Source organism: Pholcus phalangioides, unplaced genomic scaffold, assembly GCF_987345545.1.
Source record: "Pholcus phalangioides strain wild (caught in Gottingen) unplaced genomic scaffold, Ppha-v1.0 ptg000022l_1, whole genome shotgun sequence".
Classification (NCBI taxonomy): domain Eukaryota; kingdom Metazoa; phylum Arthropoda; class Arachnida; order Araneae; family Pholcidae; genus Pholcus; species Pholcus phalangioides.
In genome coordinates, this window is record NW_028301615.1 from 4,217,511 (window position 1) to 4,240,143 (window position 22,633).

The 22,633-nt window shown below is 34.1% G+C and overlaps 1 protein-coding gene across 2 annotated transcripts in view; it reads left to right on the forward strand.

Annotated features, from left to right (window-relative positions):
• Miro (mitochondrial Rho GTPase) overlaps positions 1 to 22,633 on the forward strand; it is a 68,153-nt gene that overhangs the window by 41,222 nt on the left and 4,298 nt on the right. The window contains exons 14-21 of one of the 2 annotated variants that reach the window (XM_089249219.1): positions 937 to 1,082; positions 5,170 to 5,267; positions 11,959 to 12,050; positions 12,607 to 12,723; positions 14,061 to 14,189; positions 15,482 to 15,678; positions 17,725 to 17,763; positions 19,892 to 20,017. In XM_089249219.1, coding sequence (XP_089105345.1) covers positions 937 to 1,082; positions 5,170 to 5,267; positions 11,959 to 12,050; positions 12,607 to 12,723; positions 14,061 to 14,189; positions 15,482 to 15,678; positions 17,725 to 17,763; positions 19,892 to 20,017 — 944 coding nt within the window. The remainder of the gene's footprint in view (positions 1 to 936; positions 1,083 to 5,169; positions 5,268 to 11,958; positions 12,051 to 12,606; positions 12,724 to 14,060; positions 14,190 to 15,481; positions 15,679 to 17,724; positions 17,764 to 19,891; positions 20,018 to 22,633) is intronic. The other variant, XM_089249220.1, reaches the window with a different exon arrangement.

The window sequence follows — 22,633 nt, forward strand, 5'->3', positions numbered from 1 at the left end:
CATTTAGTACATTGAAAGGTCTGTCGCTGTCGTAACAAATTCAAGGTCCCCAAGCCAAAACACTCTTTGAAGACCCATAGTACAGTACAGTATTTCAAGTGGAAATATTTGGCATCGAAAGGTATACATAATTTCAGAGTTTACAGAAATGCTGAAAAACACTTTAATGAAAGAAATAGTTTTAAAATTATTGAAAAAAATAATTTCATAATTTAATAATGAAAAAAAAATTACAGAATTACTGAAAGAGAAATAATTGCAGAACTACAGATAGAAACAATTGCAGAAATATTGTGAGTAGCTTCAGAATTATTGAGAGTAGTTTCAGAATTGTTAAAAGAAATAATTTTATATAGTTAAATAAAAAAATAATTTCAGAATTTTTGAGAGTAATTTCAAAATTTTTAAAAATATTCTGAAAAAATGAAGAAATTGAAGCTAATGAAAAAATGAAGAAATTGTAGTTCATGAAAAAATGAAGAAATTGTGAAAATTATTTCATAATTAATGAAAAAATGAAGAAATTGTGAAAATTATTTCATAATTAATGAAAAAATGAAGAAATTGTGAAAATTATTTCATAATTAATGAAAAAATAATTGCAAAATTATCAGAATAAATTTCAGAATTGATAAAAGAAATAATTAATTTAAAAGATCTGAAAACCGGTGAAAGAAAGTTTTTCAAACCAAACAAAGTTTGAATTTTAATGAAAGAAATAATTTCAGAGTAAATAAAAGTGTTTAAAATAATTTTGGGATTCCGGTTTTATAACAGGGAAGTACCATGGCATGACTTGATGGCCTGCAAGCTTCATGGGAAGTGTTAGTTTTACCCAGCAATATGTGTGTGTTTGAAAAGTTGAAGACCCCTGATCTAAGTAATTGTTAACATCTTTGAAAAAAAAAATATTTTTTAAATTATTATTATTTTTAGGATAAGGATGGTTGCCTTTGCCCATCTGAACTTCATGACTTATTCAGTACCTGTCCCGTAACACCTTGGGGACCTGAAATAGCTAATGTTGTTACCACCAATAAGAGTGGATGGATCAATTTACAAGGATATCTGGCTTACTGGACGTAAGTAAAATTATTTATATTGCAGGTACTTTTTAATGAGTTATTTTGAAATTTAAGACAACCAATGTCCTAAACAGGGCAGTGTAGAATTCTTAGGTCATTATGACTAATTTTCATGTAAACGAGTTCTCAATTTCTGCAAAGAAAACTATTGTTCTGTTCATTTATGATTTTGCCGTAATATGCAGTTAAGCCTCGACTTAATGCCACCATTTGTTTTGAATAATTCTGGCGTTATATTGAGTTTGGCGTTATATTGAATCACAAATTAATCTGTATAATCCCAGTAGATGAAAGATTTATTTGCTGAAAATGTCTGGTGCTAAGTGGGTTTGGTGCAATATTGGGGGCACTATAATGAGATTAGATTTGATTGTATATTGATAGAAAACCATGAAATGAACCAATTCCAATAAAACTACCTTCATATGGGTTACAAATGAAAGGATTGTTATAGCTAATGCAACCATTAATATTAATAAATAATAATTAAATTGTGGCACACCAAATATCACCTACCTAGGGTGGAACACATTTCTAGAATATCATCTCAAGACATTTTTCTGTGTCAGTACAATCAGAATTTGTTACTTATCAGAATTAATCAGCGACACTCTTAGGGGTGTGCAACAAGGCGATCGCACTGGGCCCTGTGCTTTGCGAGGCTTCACACTCATGGTAAGTTATTGGAGGCTTTTACTAATTCTTAAATTATTTCTTTCAAAGATTCTGGGATTATTATTATTTTTTTATTGGACTGAACTCAACGCATAAAACATACAATCAAACTGAGAAAAACACAAAACAATAAACTCTACAAAAAGTAACATTATGATGATACAGACACCCTGTGACTCCAAGGGACTGATAGTCCTTCCAGTGGGTCAATATAAGTTAAATTAGAGAGTTAATTGAATTATGCAACCACCTTGTTACAGTACTAATTGGTTAATACTTTATAAAGTCATATATATTTTTAGATATTTTTAATCTGAATAAAGAAAATATACATATATATATATATATATATATATATATATATATATTTAAATCCAAGCATATAAAATCAGTTAGTTGACGAACAAAGAATTCACGCACAGACTTCACATGTATTTTTAAATTGATTACAGGAATGGTTATATTATTGATGTTTTTATTTATTTATTTAGACAAGACAAAATCAAAAACATACAAGACAGAAAGACAAAAAGAAAACTACAAAACAAACACTATTTGACCCAAAGGGATATAATTCTTCCATGGGTAGTAACACGAATGGGGACAATCTCCTCGGCAACCTTGAAAGTGTACAAAAACAACAATACTCGATAATATTGCACAATAATATTCAATATCAAAATTAACTTTTTTTTTAAAAATTACTTAAATGTTTAAATGTTACCCCTCCACAGTGATTAGAAATTACAGTGATTAGTTAATTATCAAATAAAATGAACTGTTCAATATTCGTTATTTCAAATACGCAATTTATTATAACTCTTTTAAACATTAAGTGAAAGCTGTTGTCTATTAATACCATTAAACTCATTGTATAACCTTGGAGCAAGAAAGCATAAAGATTTTTTATAAATTGTTTTTCTTGGTAATGGTATATGATATAGATTCTCTGTTCGCATAGCACTTCTTTGTGTAATTGCTCTGTTAGGATACCATTTAGAATGAATTATTTTAATTTTGTTGTTTTATGATCCATTATTGTTGTAGTATGGATTCTAAACTATTGTTTATTGAGAATATAAATATATTGGGATTGGATCTTATGTTATTATTTGTACGATTAGTTGCATGGTATTAGTTCATTATTTTCGGGGCAATATATCTATAATTCTTTTTGGAATAGTGTTTTATTTGTTTTTGTCACTTGATATAAGTTATTCAATGTAGATGAGGTTCTATTTTGTTTCGTTTCTAATCATTTATTGTTTAAGAATGTGAATTTTATTAATCTATAAATATAGTTTTATCTTATAGTTGGTTTGTGACATTCTGTTATATAATTGTTTCCTGTAATGTTTGTTATTTGGGATCTTATTCTATTATATATATTATCTAGTTTTTGTATATTTCTTTAATAAGCACCTCCCCAAGCAGTGATTGCATATGTTACTATTGAGTAATATCCAAGCATAAAATAAATCTTTTACAAAGTTATTGTCAATTGTGTTTTTATAAATCTATATAAATGGCAGCATATGCTCTTAATTTCTTTATTATTTTTTCACATTACGAGTTCCATGTTAGGTCATCTTGTATTATGTTTCCTAGGTAGTTGTATTCATGAACTCTATCAATTTCATGGCAATTACATTGTTAAATATTTTGACATGGGCAGTGATCATGGGTTTTGATTTTTATGTTAGTAAAGTTATTTATCAAGGAAACAGTTATTTTTCCAGATATTATGCTGAGGTGAGCTCGGAAAGAAAAGTCATCACGTCTCCGCCGGGACTCGAACCCAGGCCCTCTTGCATACCGGGCAAGCATGCTACCATCTACACCACTGGAGACACATGAATCTGCCTTCCTAATTTCACGCACTGTGTCGTGAGGCGCTGAAGTAGAGCCATTAGTAGCCTCTCTTAACTTCAGGAACTGGCCCCCGGGTGGGACGGTTTTCGAGTCCCGGCGGAGACGTGATGACTTTTCTTTCCGAGCTCACCTCAACATAATATCCGGAAAAATAACTGTTTCCTTGATATCTCTGGCTGAGAAAAAAGCCATCTATACCTCTCTAAAGTTATTTATATTTCTTGTTTTTAAGCAAATATATTTGGTTTTTTGTATATTTAATTTAAGTTTATTTTTCTTTAGCCGGGTGTTGATTTTGTGTAGGTCCTCTTCGACTTTTTTTAGTAAATTTGCAATTTCGGTATCTTCAACATATAGTATTTTGTCATCTGCAAACGAGGTTTATATTTAGTTTTAATATGTCATTTATGTAAATAAGAAATAATATTGGCCCAAGGACAGATCCCTGGGGGACACCTTGTTTAACTTTTAGGGACGTACTGATTTCTTTATCTATTTTAACTGCTTGTTTTCTATTAAAGTAATATGTTTTGAACCAGTTTAATGCATTACCTCGTATACCAGCTGATGACAATTTCTCTGCTAGTATTCTTAGATCCACATAGTCAAAAGCTCAATTTCTTTCATTGGTTCCAAATTTTCATTAACTCTGGAATTATTTCTTCCGTTGATTCTGAAATTTCATCTCTTCTAAATTATTTTTTTCATTAATTCTCACTTTCATCATTTTCTTCTTTCTTCTTTGGTTCTTTTCTTTTGTCAATTATGAATTTTTATTGGTGCTGGAATTATTTCTCTCTAGTTTAAAATTGCCTTTATCATTTAATTTTTATCAATTTATGTTTAATTATGTGTTAAAAATGTTTTGTGTTTACATTTTTCAGCATTTCTGTATATTCTGAAATAATAGATGGAATCCCCCCCCCCACAAAATATATAAAATTAGGGCGAAATATTTTTGGTTCCCCAAAATTGTTGAGATGCACCTGACCATGCTATTATTTTCGTACTCAGCCCTGAGTCTGGTAAGGGCAGCTCTGGAATTAATTATTACTTCCTTACTGGAGCTAGACTGTGCCAGAGTTCAGTCTGAGTACAGACAAGTTATGGTGAGAGTGAGTATGTGTGTGCTATAATCGGATTTTTCAGTAAGATCTTGATACAAAAATATTCTGAAGGCGAAGTAAAATACTCTTGTAACTTGTTTATACTTATAATCACAAGTATCATAATCATCATCATCAAACTTTTATATTGTTGTTGTTACCTTTTCCAGTTCAGCATTGGTATTACTGGGAAATGTTCTTATAATTATTTATACTGTTTACACGCAAAATAATTAATTAGTTTACTGATGATACTACTACCTAGCCATAAACCAGACAGTAACATTAAAAAACTAGTGTCCCTCAAGTTTTATGACATGCCAGCTGATGAGGAGGAATATGGTATTATTTTTGAAATTTTCATGATGCTTTGACAGTTATTTTCCCTGTGAAATTGATTGAAATTTTCATGTATGTATTTTTATTGATAGGTTTCTAGCAGTTACTGATGTCCACAGACTTTTAGAATTTTTAGCTTATTTAGGGTATAATAATTCACCAGAAGACAACCAACTTTCTGCTGTTGTAGGTAAGTTCGATTTTTTTTTTCCTTTTTCAATAATTTGGTCATGGTCTACAGCAGTGGTTCTCAAACTTTTATCACTCCTGGCTCCCTTGCCTAATTCATGATTCATCTGCGGCTCCTCAGAATAGTTTAGCAGATATTTTCACTTATAAAAGAACCACTCAAAACATAAATAGGCACACAAATCAATATCTCCAGCTTGCCGCGACGCACCTGACAAATGTTGGTTATGCCCCCCCCTTGGAGCCGGGACGCATGCTTAGAGAATTGCAATATACTGGTATACAGTGTATTGTATATATAACTTTTGTGAATAAAAACTTCTCAGCTGTTTCATAGTTTCATTTACAAAATTACTTGTTTTAAATTCAAGTTTTATAAATATACATCTAAAAACAATTTTTATTTTTTTTTGGTAAACTATTGATTCTGAGAATGCTGCATAATTTGTTGAGAATGTACCAAGGGTATATTATGTAGAACTACAATATACATTTTCAGACCTGCCAACTCTCCTGATTTAGGCCAGAGACTCTGGATTTTCCCCCCTTCCCCGGCTCTCCGGATTTGTTAAAAATTTCTCAGGATTTTAGCAGAGAATTAGATCTGGAAGAAAATTTGTTTTTCAATTTCTTTTCCGAATTATCGAAATTTTTTAGATTTTCCCTGAGCTTTCAAGATGTCGTGACATCAATGACTATGGTTGCCATTGGGAAATATACCTATAGAGGGCAGCTGTAGTTCGCGGAACCTACTTACAAGGTTTGAAGACCTCACTTCCGTCGAGTAGCCAGCAAAACGTGTTGGTGACCGCATTTAAGCTAACTGGTAACGACGTGACTTTGTTTACTTAGCAATCATTTATCAGAGGATGGTCTTGGTTGCCGACATCCCTGTATAATTATTATATTCTATCAACAACCACGCGCAAAGCTGCATTAAGAGAGTCAAACATCAAGCTTATATTACTGGAGGGAGCATTCAGCCGCCGCGACATCGAATGCAAGGTAATCACATGACTCGGTGAAAACACAGTTCATGCCTGGCAATTTCCCAATTAAAATGTACAGTTCAGTATCTAAATATTGCATTTTAGAGATTAAAAAAATATATAAAACTCATCTAAAGATGAAAAAAGATGAAATAATTTATTTCATTAATGTGCTGGAATAACTTCTTTAATTAGTGTTCAAACATTTCCTTCATTAATTCTGGAATTTTCTTTCAATAATTCTGGAATTTTCAATAATTCTGGAATTATTTTCTTTATTAATTATTATTTGTTTCATTAATGCAGGGGTGCAAAAGCTGCGCCAAACTGCGCCGAAACGGTTCTCTTGCTACACGGTGCGCCAAGGCGGCGAATCCCTGCGCATTTGCGCCAATTCTTGTTTGTGGTTCGCTGAGGTACCGCTAATGCAAAGGAGCATGAACATTTTGTTCATGGGACGCGTTCTTTCTGAGACACGGAAAAAGATACAGGGGACGGGAGAAACTTCAATTTTTTTTTCACTTCCTACCATCTACCACGTTATCTCGTGACCTTGGAAAGTAGTTATACTACCTTTATACTTCAAGTCCTGTACTGTTATTGGTATAACCGGCGGGCTATTAAAGTCCCTGAATGAATATGCCAAATTTAGAATAGCCACTAAGCGGTCGTGTGATTATCATCGGCGGTTGCAGATCGTAACAATTTCACATCGCGAAAATCCGGATTTGGCGAACAGGGCCGGTTCGAGGGAAAAAAATCTCTACCCATGCAGAACCTTTTTTTTTTGGCGCTACTGACCACGTTTTTTTTTTGGTCAACAAACCTTTTTTCACCCTTTCAACTCCATTTGGCACCCCTCCTTGAGCGGTGCCCAATATGGCCGCACGGTCCGTCACTGCATTGGTGGGGGAGGGGCGTGCTCTTAACAATAGTCAGGAGGAAGGAGTTTGTACTAGGAGCATGTGCTCTTTTTACATAACTTCTGTGAGATATCTATTATATATTAATGTCCTACCTTTCCAAAACATGTTGTTGGAGAGAATGAAATGTTTGCACCCTTTCTTGTTTTTCGCACTCCCTCTCATGCATTGCTGGGATGGTACATTACTCCCTCACATATTGCTGGGATGTTGTTTAACATTGTATCACTAACAGAACTATTGATTATGTGTGATTAATGGGTTGCACTACAATCCAAAGAATTACAAGAAGTGAAATCAGTTCAGAGAATAGATAGATAGATATTGGGCACACACATTTAAACTTTGTAACTTTGAAAGCAGCCCAAAGTTCAAAATTTTGCCAGTTTTGATGAAGGCTTTTTTATCTTCAGCACATGGTAACGTAGACAGTGAAAGAGAGTTCATTGTTAACAAATAAATAAAAGTCTGTTCGAACGTTGAAAAATCTGTCCATCCAATGCTTTAATGGAATAAGACATATAAAATCTTATGTTCAAGGGCATAAAAAATTGAAAAAAAAATTGTCGTTGAGATGCTGTACTTCTGAAAGCGACCCGGGATTCATAATCTATTAGCATGCTTTTAGGTTGAGAAATTCTTTAAGTAAATAAGGTATTTATATTTTTCTCGTTTTTTTGTATTTTGCTTTTCTGTGAGAAGCCAATTTTTTTTTTTTCACGGAAACTCTTATTCTATTCTGCACACACTTTTTTGCTATATCAAGAGGAATAAGATTTTGGTGTTCAAGCAGCAGAAATTCTTGCTGCCTAGGTTTTCAGTATTCATATTGCTTAATTTGAAAAGAGTAATAATTTTTATTCGTCATTTCAGTAATACACGTTTTATTAGTGACAGATAAGATAATTCAGAACAAATTGAAATATATTTTAATTTGTGAAGGAAATTTATTTAGAATTATTTGTTTCAATCATTTTTTTGGCAAAACTCTTGACATTTCACAGAAAAATTACTCCTTATATTGCAGATATAGTTTGTGTTTAGTTCTGCTCCATTTTCAAAATTTCTGCTCCAAAAATGAAATTTGCTGCTCTGAAATGGATGAGGGACACTTGCACCCCTGTTCATGCTGGAATTATTTCTTTCATTGATTCTGGAATTATATGCTGTTAATTCTGGAATTATCTTTTTCATTCATTCTGGAATTATCTTTTTCATTAATTTTGGAATTATCTTTCATTAATTTTGGAATTATCTTTCATTGATTCCGGAATTATCTTTCATTTATGCTGGAATTATTGCTTTCATTTATTTTGGAACTGAAATTATATCTTTCATTAAAACTAGAATTTTTCTTTCATTTATTTTGGAACTGAAATTATTTCTTTCATTAGTTCTAGAATTTTTCTTTCATTAATTCTAGAATTTTTCTTTCATTAATTCTAGAATTTTTCTTTCATTAATTCTGGAATTATCACTTTTGTCAATTCTGAAATTATCTCTTTCATTAATTCTGGAATTATCTTTCATTAATGCTGGAATCATCTCTTTCCTTAATTTTGAAATCATCTCTTTCCTTAATTTTGAAATCATCTCTTTGCTTAATTTTGAAATCATCTCTTTGCTTAATTTTTGAAATTATCTTTCCTTTTAATTCTGGAATAATCTTTCATTAATGCTAAAACTATCTTTCATTAATGCTGAAATTATCTCATAGATGCTGAAATTATTTCTTTCATTTATTGTTTTAAACTCCTATTTATGCCATAAGAAAATAACGAGGGATTGTGTGTATTTTCACCGAGTCACATGCTCTTCCGACGAATGATGTTGCAGACAATATTCTCAGCACTGCCTAGGCAAATATCGCTGATGTCGTACTTCCTCCAGTAATATAAGCTTGATGGTGTCAGACTTTCAAGCGGCTATGACCACGTGGCAAACACAATAACAGAGAGACTGATTGTACACCACGTAATATGTGATATCCCCAGATTTTTTTTCATCCACAGCCTTATATTTTGAAGCTTTTTTTTTCTCTGATCAAATGCCTTCAAAAAGAAAATATACAACTGCTTTTGAGAGTTCCTATACCCAAGATTATCTGTCATTGATAGCATTCTACCATGATTATATTCTGTTCGGGGGTACCCAGGATCTGCCTATGGGAGAATCTCAAGATTTCTGGATTCCAAAAGTCGGCACTTCTGTTTGTAGGTTCTTATCATGGCAATAAAATGAAAAATATATGACATGCAAAAGTTAGCTTGCCAGATTTTCAAGTAAATTGGCAGATTTCTGCGAGTAAATTGCAGGATTTTTAATTTTGAAGGTTGGGAGATCTGTATTTTAGATAACTTTAACCTCTTTGCTCCAGATCTTCATTTTTTGAACACTTTAACAATAGTTGCTCTTGAATCCATGAATGTGGTAGTAGTTTTGCTGATACTCATTCCATGTTGCTGAGCTTGTGTGATCATTCCATGTGAAAGACTGTCAAATCATAACACTGTCACAAACATTAAGATTTCCTTTTTTATACTATCCTCACCCCTTAACAACATGTGAACAACTTAGTGCAACCTTAGCGACTACATGTCATAGCTAATTTGCTTGAAACTGTCAGGTATCCATAATAAACCAGCAAATACCCAAATATATGAGTGTTCGAGGAAGTCTAATAAAGCCAGCAAATTTTATTTATGCAAAACTCTTGATTCATCAAAGTCCAATTTATGACTCTCTCTCTCAGCTAAGACTCAATTACATTAGGCAAGTTTATTAGCTAATCGCTTGCTGTTTTACTTGCAGCAGGGTTGTTTGGTTTAAACCATGTTTTTCCAAATTAAAAATTTTTTTTTTTAAAAATCACATAAAAGTAGCCTAAATACAATTTTTTCCCCTTCAAAATATCACATTGGCTCATTATTAGCCTGAATCGTTCATTCTTACCACATTTTATATTTTGGTGATATATGATCTATCATTAGTAAATTCATGAATAAGGATTGCATTACACATATTGATGTAGTGGTGTATTATCTCACAGGGTTGTTTTTGTTTTTTCCCTAAACAAAGAAGCAGCAACAGTAGTGACATTATGCTAGAGACACGTGGTCTTATAATCCAACAAAGACACCAGCTGCCCCTAACGGACACAAAGACTAGTGTACTAGTACTTGCATTACCTCACATTTTCTTTTCCATAAGAAGTAGCACATCTCCTGTATATCTCCCAGTCTTAATATTCAATAGTTTTTTTTATATACTTTTTTTCACTGTTAGGTCCAGTTAATCAAGGTTCTACTGTGTAGTAGTAGTAATAGATTTATCAAAAATTATCAGCTATATACAGGGTGATTATAATTGAAGTTTTGATTCCAAAACTATACAATAAGTACTCGTCAGAATGACTTGAAAATTTGCATGGATACTCCTGAAGCAATAGAAATTTCTTTCGCAAAAGGAAAAAAAGTGCAAGTAGATGATGCTGTACTTAGCCAGCAGTATAATCTATTTTGTGCAACCACGTCATTTCGGCACTTCCACAGCATCAGTGTGTGGATAGTACAACTTTTATCAAGATGTGCAGATTGCAATACCAGCAAAGCAGCTGCTGAAGAACCATTTTGACAATAACAGGATGACATGACACCTGGCCGTCAGTTCACCTGACCTTAACCCCTGCAACTTTTGGCTTTGGGCGAAAAACCCGGTTTTTCGGTTTTTTTTAAAAAAAAAAGGTTTTTTTTCCTACCAACCCTGATTATAAGGTTTCGAGAGGAATGCACATATACACAATACCATTTTATTTATTGAATTAAATTTTTTTTGAACTCCAACTAATTCTCATTTAGATTTCCCATCCCCTGTATCACCCAATCTTAAGATTCAGTAGCTTTTTTTTATACTTTCACCATTAAGCCCAGTTAACTAAGGGTCAGTAGTAACAGCTTAATGAAAAATAATCAGCTATATACAGGATGATTATAATTAAAGTTTTGATTCTAAAACTGTACAATAAGAGGTACTGGTCAGAATGACTTGATTTGCATGGGTGCTCTGGAAATTTCTTTGGAAAAAGAAAAAAAACCGCAAGTAGTGCAAAATGTGCAAGTAAATGATACTGTACTTGGCCAGCAGTATAATCTTTTGTGCAACCATACCATTTCGACAGTTTAACAGCATCAGTGTGTGGATAGCACAACTTTTATCAAGATGCACATCGCAATACCAGCAAAGCAGTTACAGACCATTTTGAGAATAACAAGACCAGATAAACCAAAAAAAAACCAGGTTAAACCAAAAAAAACGGTTTTTTACCAACCCTGCTACTAAAGTCACTCTGTGTAATAATGTTATCTAGTAAACTCGCTGTGCTAGTGTGGTAAAGTTGAAGGGTGGGCTACAGGCTACTTTTCTTGCTACTTGCCAGCGCTTTTGTTATCTCCAGTTTTTTCCTCTCTTGTTTTCGCTTGCAACAAAAGTGTAAAACCAGAATAAAAAAAGAAAAAAAAAGATTTGCTCATTCATCTAGTCAGAGATTTTACTAATCATGTGTAATTAAACCTTGATGCGTTAGTTGAAACAGGTTTGCTCACCAGCTACTTTACTCGCCAGAGAATAGCTAGTAAACTCGACCAATGTAATTGAGTCTTTAAATTTTGGTGGGGACCACTGAGTGCATATACTTTCTATTTATACTAAAAGTATATCTGAATTTGAGTTAACTTATTTATTCACAACAAATTGGAAAAAAATCTATATTACTTTTTTTTAGTCACTCCAGAAAAAGATATAGACTTGAGAAAACGGCAAATGAACAGAAATGTTTTTCGTTGTCATGTGATTGGACCACAAGGGGCAGGAAAAGTGAGTTTTTTCCCTCCTGGAAAGTTATTTTTAAAGTAATAGTAACATGAGGTAGTATAATTGCAAAATGTCATACTTAAAACAATTCAGTTCTACAAAGGTTGTTAATAAAGTAGTTGCAACATTGCTAGTAGAAAAGTGTTATTGGACGGTATATATCTACTGGTTCAATGCAATTCATCAGCAAAGTCCTGTACCTTTTTCCAAATGTATGGAACCATTGGATGTCATTAGCAAAGTATTTTCTGCTAATCACAGCTATGGAGCTCCCTATACATTTTTTGTATTTTTTTTTTCTTTATCGATCTATAAAATTTCACCATAGTGACTGGAAAAGTGATCATTATGCCCATATTCAATAACACCACAGGTGCAAGTAAAACTTTATGTTGTAAATTTAAGTCAATTTTTTAATCTTTTGATTATGCAAACCACCCATTCCAATTAGTTTAAATGCACTCTACTGCATGTTTGTTTTTCATATCTATAAATAGATTTAAATGATTTTATATTCCATAAAATTTTTAATTAAACTACATTTTTTGCATTTTTCCAGACTACGTTTATGCAAAACTTTATTGGCAAATGCTTGGAGAAAGTCACATCAACAAAACAAACCTCATCATATACCATAAATTCATTACAGATATACGGACAAGAAAAGTATCTTTTGGTGAGGGTCGAGTTTTTATTAACAGTTCATTAAATATGTTAACTTTACGTAGTAACTTTTCAGTCTTTAAGTAAGTTACAGTAGAACTTTGGTTAACAAGCTTAATTCGTTCTGTCAGGTGTTCGTTATTCGGATAGCTCATTATTTGAATCAAATTTCCCCATAGGAAATAATAGAAACTTGGATAATTCGTTCCACAATTATTCATTTACATAAAAATAACTAATAAAAATGACATTCAATCAATAATTAAACACAATAATTATACCTAATCCAATAAAATATACATAATATAAATAACGCCCTACATAAGCATATGATATGATAATGTTTAGAAGTTAATTTACTCTAAACGACGAAAAAGAGAGGCCTATTGTTTAGGTTTTAGGACAATTTTCAGACTCGCTGTTGTTTGCTAACTTAATCTTTTTGCGTGACTTTCAAAAAGACCCTTATCCAACGACACTTGCTTTGCCTCTTTATTGGGATATCTGAGAAATGGTAAATTGCAGTGTTCTCGTTGGAGAGATTTGTTGCTTGTATATTGCTACAGCTTTATTCGGTTGGTTCTTTAATACAGAGTTTTGCACAGATCCCCACATTCTACACATTCCTCTAACCTCATTTTATGTGAGTGACTCCTCCTTACCTCTCTTTTCCTCAGATGAAGTACCATCCATACACTCTTGCTGGTGAGTGCAAAACAGCTCCATCACTTCATCTACCGTCAACTTCTAGACATTTTTCAATATTAGCTCTTGAATGCCATCTTTATACACCCCTAGTCCATGGTCTTCCCCAAGCACAAAATCTCTTCGCCGAGTAGTGGTTCTTCTTCATGAGGTAGCCCCCCCCCCCTCAAAATCACGCTCAATAATGCGATCAGCCGAGTTTTTTTCCACAAGCAGAATTTAAAAAAAACTTCAAGTGTACATATGCATCGCTGCTATGCTGCTACGTCTAGTTTCGTATACGATATTCACACTCACTCGTGTTAAATTTCTGATTGAGGCACGCTTACCAAAGACCATAGGGGAGAATATTACCCAAAATTCCATAACACGTGTGTGTGTGTAGCCAAAATCAAAAACCATCAGCTCAGTTGTTATAATGCAAAAATTAATTTTTGAAAAACGCAAAATGTTTGCTCGTAATGCGAGCCATCGCTCGTTAACCGAGTCAAAATTTGTTCAAAATTCTTACTCATTATCCAAACCATTCATTAATCAAAGTTTCACTGTATACTCATTAGAATGATTTTCATCTTAATCATGGAAGATCCAGTTTGTCTCACTTGATAATTGAAGACTCAAGGAATATTTTTTTTTTTGTCTTAGCTTCATGAAGTTGATGTGTTTGGCATGAATGATACATTAACTCCACCTGAATTACATTGTGATGTTGTAGCACTTATGTATGATGGCAGTCATTTTCGCTCATTCCAGTATATAGCCCGTTTATATTTGGTAAGGGAGTATACATTTACATAACATTTTCTCTAATTTTTATTTTATGAAAAAAATTTAATGTTGTATAGAGAAAGTTTATTTAATTGGGGGGGGGATGTGTTAAATTCTCATTTAGGGGTGGGAACTATCACCCCTAATGGGGCTTTCCATCGTGAAACCCTGATATTATCCATGATCATGCAACTGAAGATGGTTTGCAATGGTCTTTCAGCTTTAAAGCGCAAATGCGAGTCAGTTTCCATTTTCAAAAAAAAGTCGCTACCGGAAGCAGCATAAATTACCATAGTTGATCGTCATTGTGTCAAATCCCAATGCTTCGTGAAAAAAAATTTCACTCCGGGAGTACAAAGTGCTAATTGAGAAACTATGCTGAATAATAAGAGTTAAATCGCCAAATAACGAGTGTCAGATTGCCAATCTCTCCAAATAATGCATGTTGAATCGCGGCAAACATTGTGTTGATTCTTCTGAAATTCTCCCATTTTGCAACAATTTCTTTCTGAGTATAAAAAAAATTTGAAAATTTTTAGCCTACTTGAAGTGCTGCTGTTCCAGGCAGCAAACAGTGCCCTCAGTAAGAAAAAATCATCTTAAATAGACTGGTGCGAAAAATTTTATGACAGCTGCTCTTTCAAACAAGGTGTCAAAAGCCTAAAACACCAAGAACAAAAAACAAGCTGGTGAAAAGATGTTTGATAACAAAAGACAGTGCAGTTGTTTTATTTTGAAAAGGAGTGAGGGTTAACGAAAATATTGTTGTTAATTTCACTGCTCCAATTTATAAATACCTGCTCCAAATCCTATATTTTGCTGCTTCAAAACTGCTCCGAATCCCGCATTTGCTGCTCCAAAACTGCTCAGAATCATGAATTTTGCTGCTCCAAAACTGCTCCGAAATGGACTTTGTCACTTCCCACCCCTTATATGCTTTAAATTATGATTACAAATTATTCTTCATATATTAGTCAAATTATTCTCCATCTCAGGTAGTTTTCTCAGGAATAAATAAAGTTGAAGTTGAAAATATCTTTGTGCCAGTTTATGTATCCCATTTTGTTTTTTCTATTTAAATTTTTCACATTTTGCTTCTGAGCACAGATTTGGAGAATGAAAAATAAAAACAAAACAATTTTGTATCATTAAAAAAACTAAAATTTCGTTTCAAATAGATGAAATCTCAAGGTTTTCCTAATTATAGTTTTTATTATAATTTGTATTATTTTTCCAACTTTTTAAATAATTTTATTGTTCTGCAACTTATATATTTTTTTCATTATTTTAAATTACAGAAGTATTTCAGTGATAGTAAGGTTCCAGTTCTTGTCATAACAGGAAAAGCAGATCTTCCAGCTGCATTGCAGGACTATGAATTGCAGCCCTCAGACTTTTGTAAAAAATTCAAACTTCCTCAACCACATCTTTATACAGCAGTTGGTTGCTTGAAGAAAGAATGCTACATTAAATTAACAACAATGGCAGCATACCCGTATGTGTTAAGTTTTTGATAATATTAAGATTATTCTTATACATTTATTTTTATTTTACATGATTGAAATCATGTTTTGAAATATCCCAGCAATTTTCTTTGTCACGCACACTTTTCTAGTACCATAATTTCCTGCGTATAATCCATGGTGGTGTACAACTCACTGGTGCAAATTTTCTATTGTTGAGAAAAATTTCATATTATAGTTCACAAGGGCATATAAGCCACATAGAAAAAATTTCATCATTAATGAAATCTTAAGGAATGAGTTTTTTTTTTTAAGTTTTTCTATAAAAAAATTCAGTTTTTTTTCTATTTGCGTCTGTATGTCGTCTAGAAATCCTTGGAACAAAATTTTTTACATATTAAAAGTTTGGAAGTATTTATTTCTATTCTAACTTCTCAAAAAAAAAAAAAAAAAAATTGGCAGCCATATAATCCACAATAAGAAATTTCTGAGTTTTTTAAGCAAAATAATCCACAAATTATATGCAGGAAAATATGGTAACTGTCATCCTAATGAAATTTATTTCTCATATACCTTCATCTTATTTGTTGCTGTATACTTTTTCCCCATTTTTACATGTTTTGAATATGTTGAATAAACATGATTTATTTTTCAAAACAAAAAAAAATATCTCGTGTATTTTATGACTTATAAGTATGGTCGGTTCCTTCTAAAAGGATCCCTCGTGCATTTGGGGGAAAAGATTGTCCATTTCACCCTCTTGTTCTGCTGATCTGTACATTTTTTGGTCTTGTTTAGTTCCGCAGTTCTAATTTTTTTTTTTTTTTTTTTGTCTTTAAAATCTGTTTTGTTCTGAGAATGCTGAATAAACACTAGAAGCTTTGATTTCCTAACCACCTGTTCACCACTTTTTGTGGATGTTTTTGAATTTCTTAGCTTTTAAAGGGATGTGTGATCATCATTGATAAGGATTATTGCGTGGATTCATGAACATCGGTTGTACATCTAGAGAGTTTGCAGCACCATTTCATTATATTTTGTCAATTCACTTCCTATAAACGAAAACAATTTCCTTGTCTATTGGGTGTTCATATTTAAGAAAACTTTGGTTCAGATTGCACTTCACAATTGGTGGGATTTGTAATAATTTGGTATAAAAAATACACAAGCATTTATGAGGAATGCAGTGTGTATTGTATGAATTGAAGTGTATTATTTCATTGTTTGTTATAGCCGAGCCCGATTTTAACGAAATCATGTATTACAAAGTATCGGTTATAGTGAATTATTTTTCATTCCAGTGAACCTGCAGTATGAAAATAATGTTAAAAAATATAGTAAATATAGCTCATAATGAATTGCCATGGTGGTTCGAGGACCATCTGTCTTATCTTTGCAGACCATAGGTTGAGAGACGCTGTTTTGAGTGGGTTCCTGTCATTAAACTCTAGCGCAGTAGAATCTCAATAATCTGAGATCAATGGGATCGAGACTGCCTCGGAGTACTGAAAAATTAGATTATCCAAGAAACAACAAAGGAGTGGGTGGAGAAAAAATGTCCCTTTGTTTAGTAAGCTATAAAAAATTAAGAAAATATAAGGTATTTTAAAAATGTGCTATAATATAACAGAAACTAACAGGAGCCAGCCCTGGGAAGCGGATATGAAAATATGGCTGCTTTTGCTTTTTACACTATATATCTATTGTAATGCGAATGAATGTCTGTGAAAAAATCTTTCCTGGGGCACCGAAAAGCCCACCATAGGAATTAAGATGCCTTTAGTCCTTGACAAGTCTTCTTCAAATTAAAATTACTGACATTCGTAGAAAAAAAACCATGTTCTTGGCAAAAGAAAAACAAAAAGAGTGAGGTTTTGAGAAGGAATTTTGGAAAATTCCATCACTTCAAACTTTCAAGACACAAATTATTGAGAGTCTACTGTATTTATTTTGTGTCAGTGAAAACAAATGTTTTTTCACGTTCTCGAGTGACTTCGTTATATCTGGGCTCGACTGTATTATGATTCTGTTACTTTTATTGAGTGAGAGAAGTGGAAGCTTTTTTTTTATTTTTACAGAATTTACAGACCAGCTTGGAAGCTGTTGTGTCAATCTGGGTCAGTATGCTGTGTTATTCTTATTTGGATCCCTTCAAATGAAGCCTTTGCTTATGTGTTGACTTATTACTAAGGAATAACATTTTTTTTTTGCAGAAGAAGTGAGATGGTAAATGACAAATGCTTCCCTCATAATATAAAAACTATTAAAACATATTTATTAACGATTAACAATAAAAAACAAACAAGAAAAACCCATACTAGCAGATTGTGTGATTGTGTGACCGCGTTGTCTGAACAGCAAAATGTAAGTGCCCTTCCTGCATCGTGCAGTCTTCCTCTTTCTCTGTGGTGCAGACAGCGCCATCCAGTGGTGGGTGCTGCCACCACAGTACCCCCTACCCTAAGTGAGGGAGTCATATCGTTGAGCAATTCAGTCTGTCTGCACATCAGACTATTCTGCCGAAATGGTTATGTTGAGGCAGGGTAGTAGTGAGTGCAAACATCACATGTTTGGGTTATTGGTTGGTCGGAATGATCATCATCATCTGCTGTTCCGGTGTTCATGTAACTTAGATGTCCTGTCCATCCCGGTACTGGTCATTGAGGAGATAGGCTGGTTTCAGCCGATCAACCAAGATGACAGACTCCTAATTTTTGATGCATACACAAAATAATTTTTTGGATTGTGACTGCACTTCGAAGGGACCTTTGTAGCTGGTTGCAAAGGACAAGGAACTGCATCAGTGCAAACAAATACACATGTGCAAGACATCAAAACTTGCAGGACATAAACACTGTGTGTGCCACCATGCTATGATCAGCTTGAGTGTGTCCTAGTGCACTTCAATTTGCTGATCTAGGAGGCAACTGGCTACAGAACATGTTGTTTGATGGAAATCTCATCATGCAATCTCAGTGTTTTGAGGAAGACCATTTTAGCAGTGGTGGCATTGAGGTCTGGGAGGAAGTCTGTTTGAAGACCAAGGAGTGTAGAGGGGAAACTGAGAGTTTCAGCTGCTGGTGTTGCTGTTTGGTGAGCCCATTTGCTTTAGGATTGTAAGCGGTCATATGGATATGATGTATCCTGAACAAGCTGTTGAAGGCATGGAATGGGCACAATTCGAATTGTGAACCCTGGTCTGTTATGATAGTTCTGGGAATACCATATCGTACCAGTTTTCATATAATGCACAAGTATATACACAAGTCTGCAGAAGTATCACAGATAGAAATTACTTTGATTCATCTTCAGAATCTGCAGATAATGGTTAAAAGATATTCATAACCTTAGTGATTCAGGTATCTTTGACCTACAATGCCAATGTTCAAATTTCAATCAACAAAATTCTCTGATGGAACAAGATAAACTTGGAGAGGCAATAGAGTGTGTTTCTGATCAAGGCAGGATGTGGGAACAATGCAAACTTGTGTTTCGTGTTGTTTGAACAGGGAAACCTAAGTGTCCTTCTTGGTGCAGCAGCGCCATCCAGTGGTGGGTGCTGTTGCCACAATTTCTTAATCTAAGTTGATAGTATCAGTATGAAAAGTGAATGTAAATATAAGGCTGGATCAAATGATAACAGAATAGTTGTTATAATTTGATTTATTTTTCTGAGTGTGGTGAAGTAGAACAGGTAAGTGTGCAGAAGTAGAGCACTTCTACATACTTTGTGTAGAAGTAGAGCCGGAGGTAAGGAAGACAAACCCTATCGTGAAATGAACTTGCGAAAGTGTTTCCAAGAGGAATGGGAATCTGTGAATAATGATACGGGACCTGGTCAAAGTCATCTCACCATCACAGAGCTTTGGTGAAAGAAGTCGACCTGATAATCAACCCAAACAGATGACGTACAACAAGGGACATCAGCAAGATGGTGGGACTGTGTTTCAGTTCCATTCATGTCATCATTACAGAGAAACTATGGGAAAATCAGTGTACTGTGAATATGTTGGCAGACCACTAGCACATATCAAGTGATTCTGTGTGACTACCTAGTGCAAGTCCATTCCGCAATAGGGGAATGTCCTTTCTTACCTCCTGCTCTACCTCTGCACTAAGTTCTGCCACACTCATACAAAAATAAACCAAATTATAACAACTGTTCCGTTTTAATTTGATCCACCCTTATATAACTTTTGTCAAAGTTGAATGTTATGTTTTCAGTTAGGTTTTTTATTTTCCCAGACACTTCAAACATTTGCCTCTGACAGATGATACTGCTATATGGGTAAAAGCTGGCATTGGAATGGCAGCAGTAGCTTTAATGAGCCTATTTCTGGTAAAAATTATCAAAGGAGTGTCTGAAGGAAGGTATGTAACTTATATTGCAAGAGTCTCCCACTTATCCTACTTTTTGGTAAAATGCCCTACTTTCTAGTTTTTGTCCAACTTTTCCTACTTTTTTACCAAAGATCAACAAAATTTGTGTAATTGATTTTAATTGAGGAGGGAATCATCAATTTATTGCCAAATAGTACAAATGTAGTAGATTACAATTAATGATTCTGCCAAAGCAGAAATTGTATTTGTTAATGTTATTTGGGAGGGGGATGTATATGGGGACCATTTGGTTTATTAATTTTTATTTTGCTTAGTTTGAAGGTTCAACAAGTAGAGTAGTCATTAAAAACTTCTGTCTCGAGGAAAAAAATAATTTTGTATTTACTACTTCATGGACTATTCATTGTACAGTAATTAACATTCATCATTCAAAATTATGGTGAAAATTTTTTGTATAAGTGAAACAACAGTTTTTGCATAACAAAGCAGTTGGATACATTAAGCCTATTCTAGGTTTGGTGATTTTGATGCTACTCAATAGCATTAAGTTGTCTTCTGTAGATTTAGGACATGCAGGAGCATAAACAATGTTTACAAAGCTCTGCAAAGAGCTAGAAATGAAAGTGCTTCATTTGTCAAAAACGATTACACTGGCATTGAACAGTAAAATTTTAACAAATCCCTTTGAAAAAAAGGATAGACAACACAGTGAAACCATTCAGTTTTCTTGGGCCTTGTAATTTACACATTTCACATTGTGCTTTTGGAAGTGGTCTCGAAGGAGTGTCATTCTTCAAAAACTTAGTCTTTCAAAAAAAAAGTGCAATATATTGTTAGGAGACAAAAAAAAAATAAAAAAAAATATGTGCGATTGCTAATACTTACTCTGTTTTGGCCAAAAATTGTTTTGTAACCAAGTCATTTCCATCATTTTTCTTTGGCTCGAGTCAGTCTTATAGGATACTGAAATAGTGGTATGATTTTTTTGTTCAATTTTTAAAAAATAAAAAAAAAAATACAAATGTTTCGAGGGATTTTTTTTATCATGCTAATGATTATGTTGTCTACTTTTTAGTCCTGCTTTTTCCTATTTTTTCTAATTTTTTTTCGTGGGAGCCCTGATATTGTTATCTTCAGTGAAATCTGTCTTAAATTGAATCAGAAGATAACCTAGGTGATTTAGCTTTGATGTGCACCTTTACAGAAGGAAAACCTGTCTAAATCAAAAAATAATTTTTGTTTCTTGACATTCAGTTCCATATAGATTTCACTGTATTATGAATAATATATATATATACTAGGGGGGGCTCTGCCCCCCTGTCGCCTTTGGCGGCCCCCCCCCCCCACTTCTCTTCCCAACATATCTTGTTTATTTCGTCCCACTTCATCAGCGTGCTATGGAAAGGGGGAAAGGGACGTGTGAAAGCACCAGATTACTGAAGAAGCGAATTTTAATAAAAATAATAATAAAGCAACAAAAAACAAATGAGATTCATCAAGTACCCCCCTAAAACTTCCCCATGGGGGTCCCCAGATTCAATTCGCTGAATTTCAGTGTGGCCCCACACTTATACACTGATACTGTACAATGTTAAACCACAAAAATCAATGAGATACATCCAGGGGCACCGAATTACAACTTGCCAACATTTCCATGGAGCCCTGACCTGGAAGCTTGTCGGACAACCCCCTGTGAGAATTCATTTCACCCTCATTTTTATCAATTTTACAACGAATAAAATCCAGGGCCCCACAACCAGTAGCGGGGACACAATACGCAGATTTTTAGTGGGGCCCCAGACTGTCTTCGGCTGTTCCAAATTCTACAACAGAAAAGAATGAGATTCATCCAGGGCCCCCAAAATCAAAGCTGTAAACATGGGGCCCCCGACTTGGAAGCTTGTCGACCATCCCCCGGAGCGAGTGCCATGAAAAATTTTCATTTGTATTCGTTTTACGAACAAATAAAATCCAGGGCTCCCAAAGAATTACTCAGGACACCAATTCGCATACTTTTGGTGGGGCCCCAGACTAGCTTTATCTCGGGCTTCCGCTGTTTAAAATTCTACAACAGAAAAGAATGAGATTCATCCAGGGCCCCCAAAATGAAACCTGTGAACATGGGGCCCCGACTTGGAAGCTTGTCGGCCATCCCCCGGAGCGAGTGGCATGAAAAATTTTCATTTGTATTCGTTTTACCAACGAATAAAATCCAGGACCCCCAAAATCAAACCTGTTAACATGGGGCTCCCGACTTGGAAGCTTGTCTGTCATCCCCCGGAGCGAGTGCCATGAAAAATTTTCATTTGTATTCGTTTTACCAACGAATAAAATTCAGGGCCCCCAACCAATTACCCGGGACACCAATTCGCATACTTTTGGTGGGGCCCCAGACTGGATATATCTTTTGCTTCCGCTATCGCAAATTTTTCAACGTTAAAGCAGCAAGAAAACAATGAGATCCATCAAGGGCCACTGGAAATGAAAACTTTTTACTTATACGTGAAATCTCCCCCGGGTATCCCGACCTTGTGTTGGGAACACTGCTGTTGTGTGTATAATATAAATATACATACCTCTCGGCATGGATCCCCCCCCCCCACAAGGGCAGGGCTGACAGGGGCCACAACGATTCTTATCTTTGAT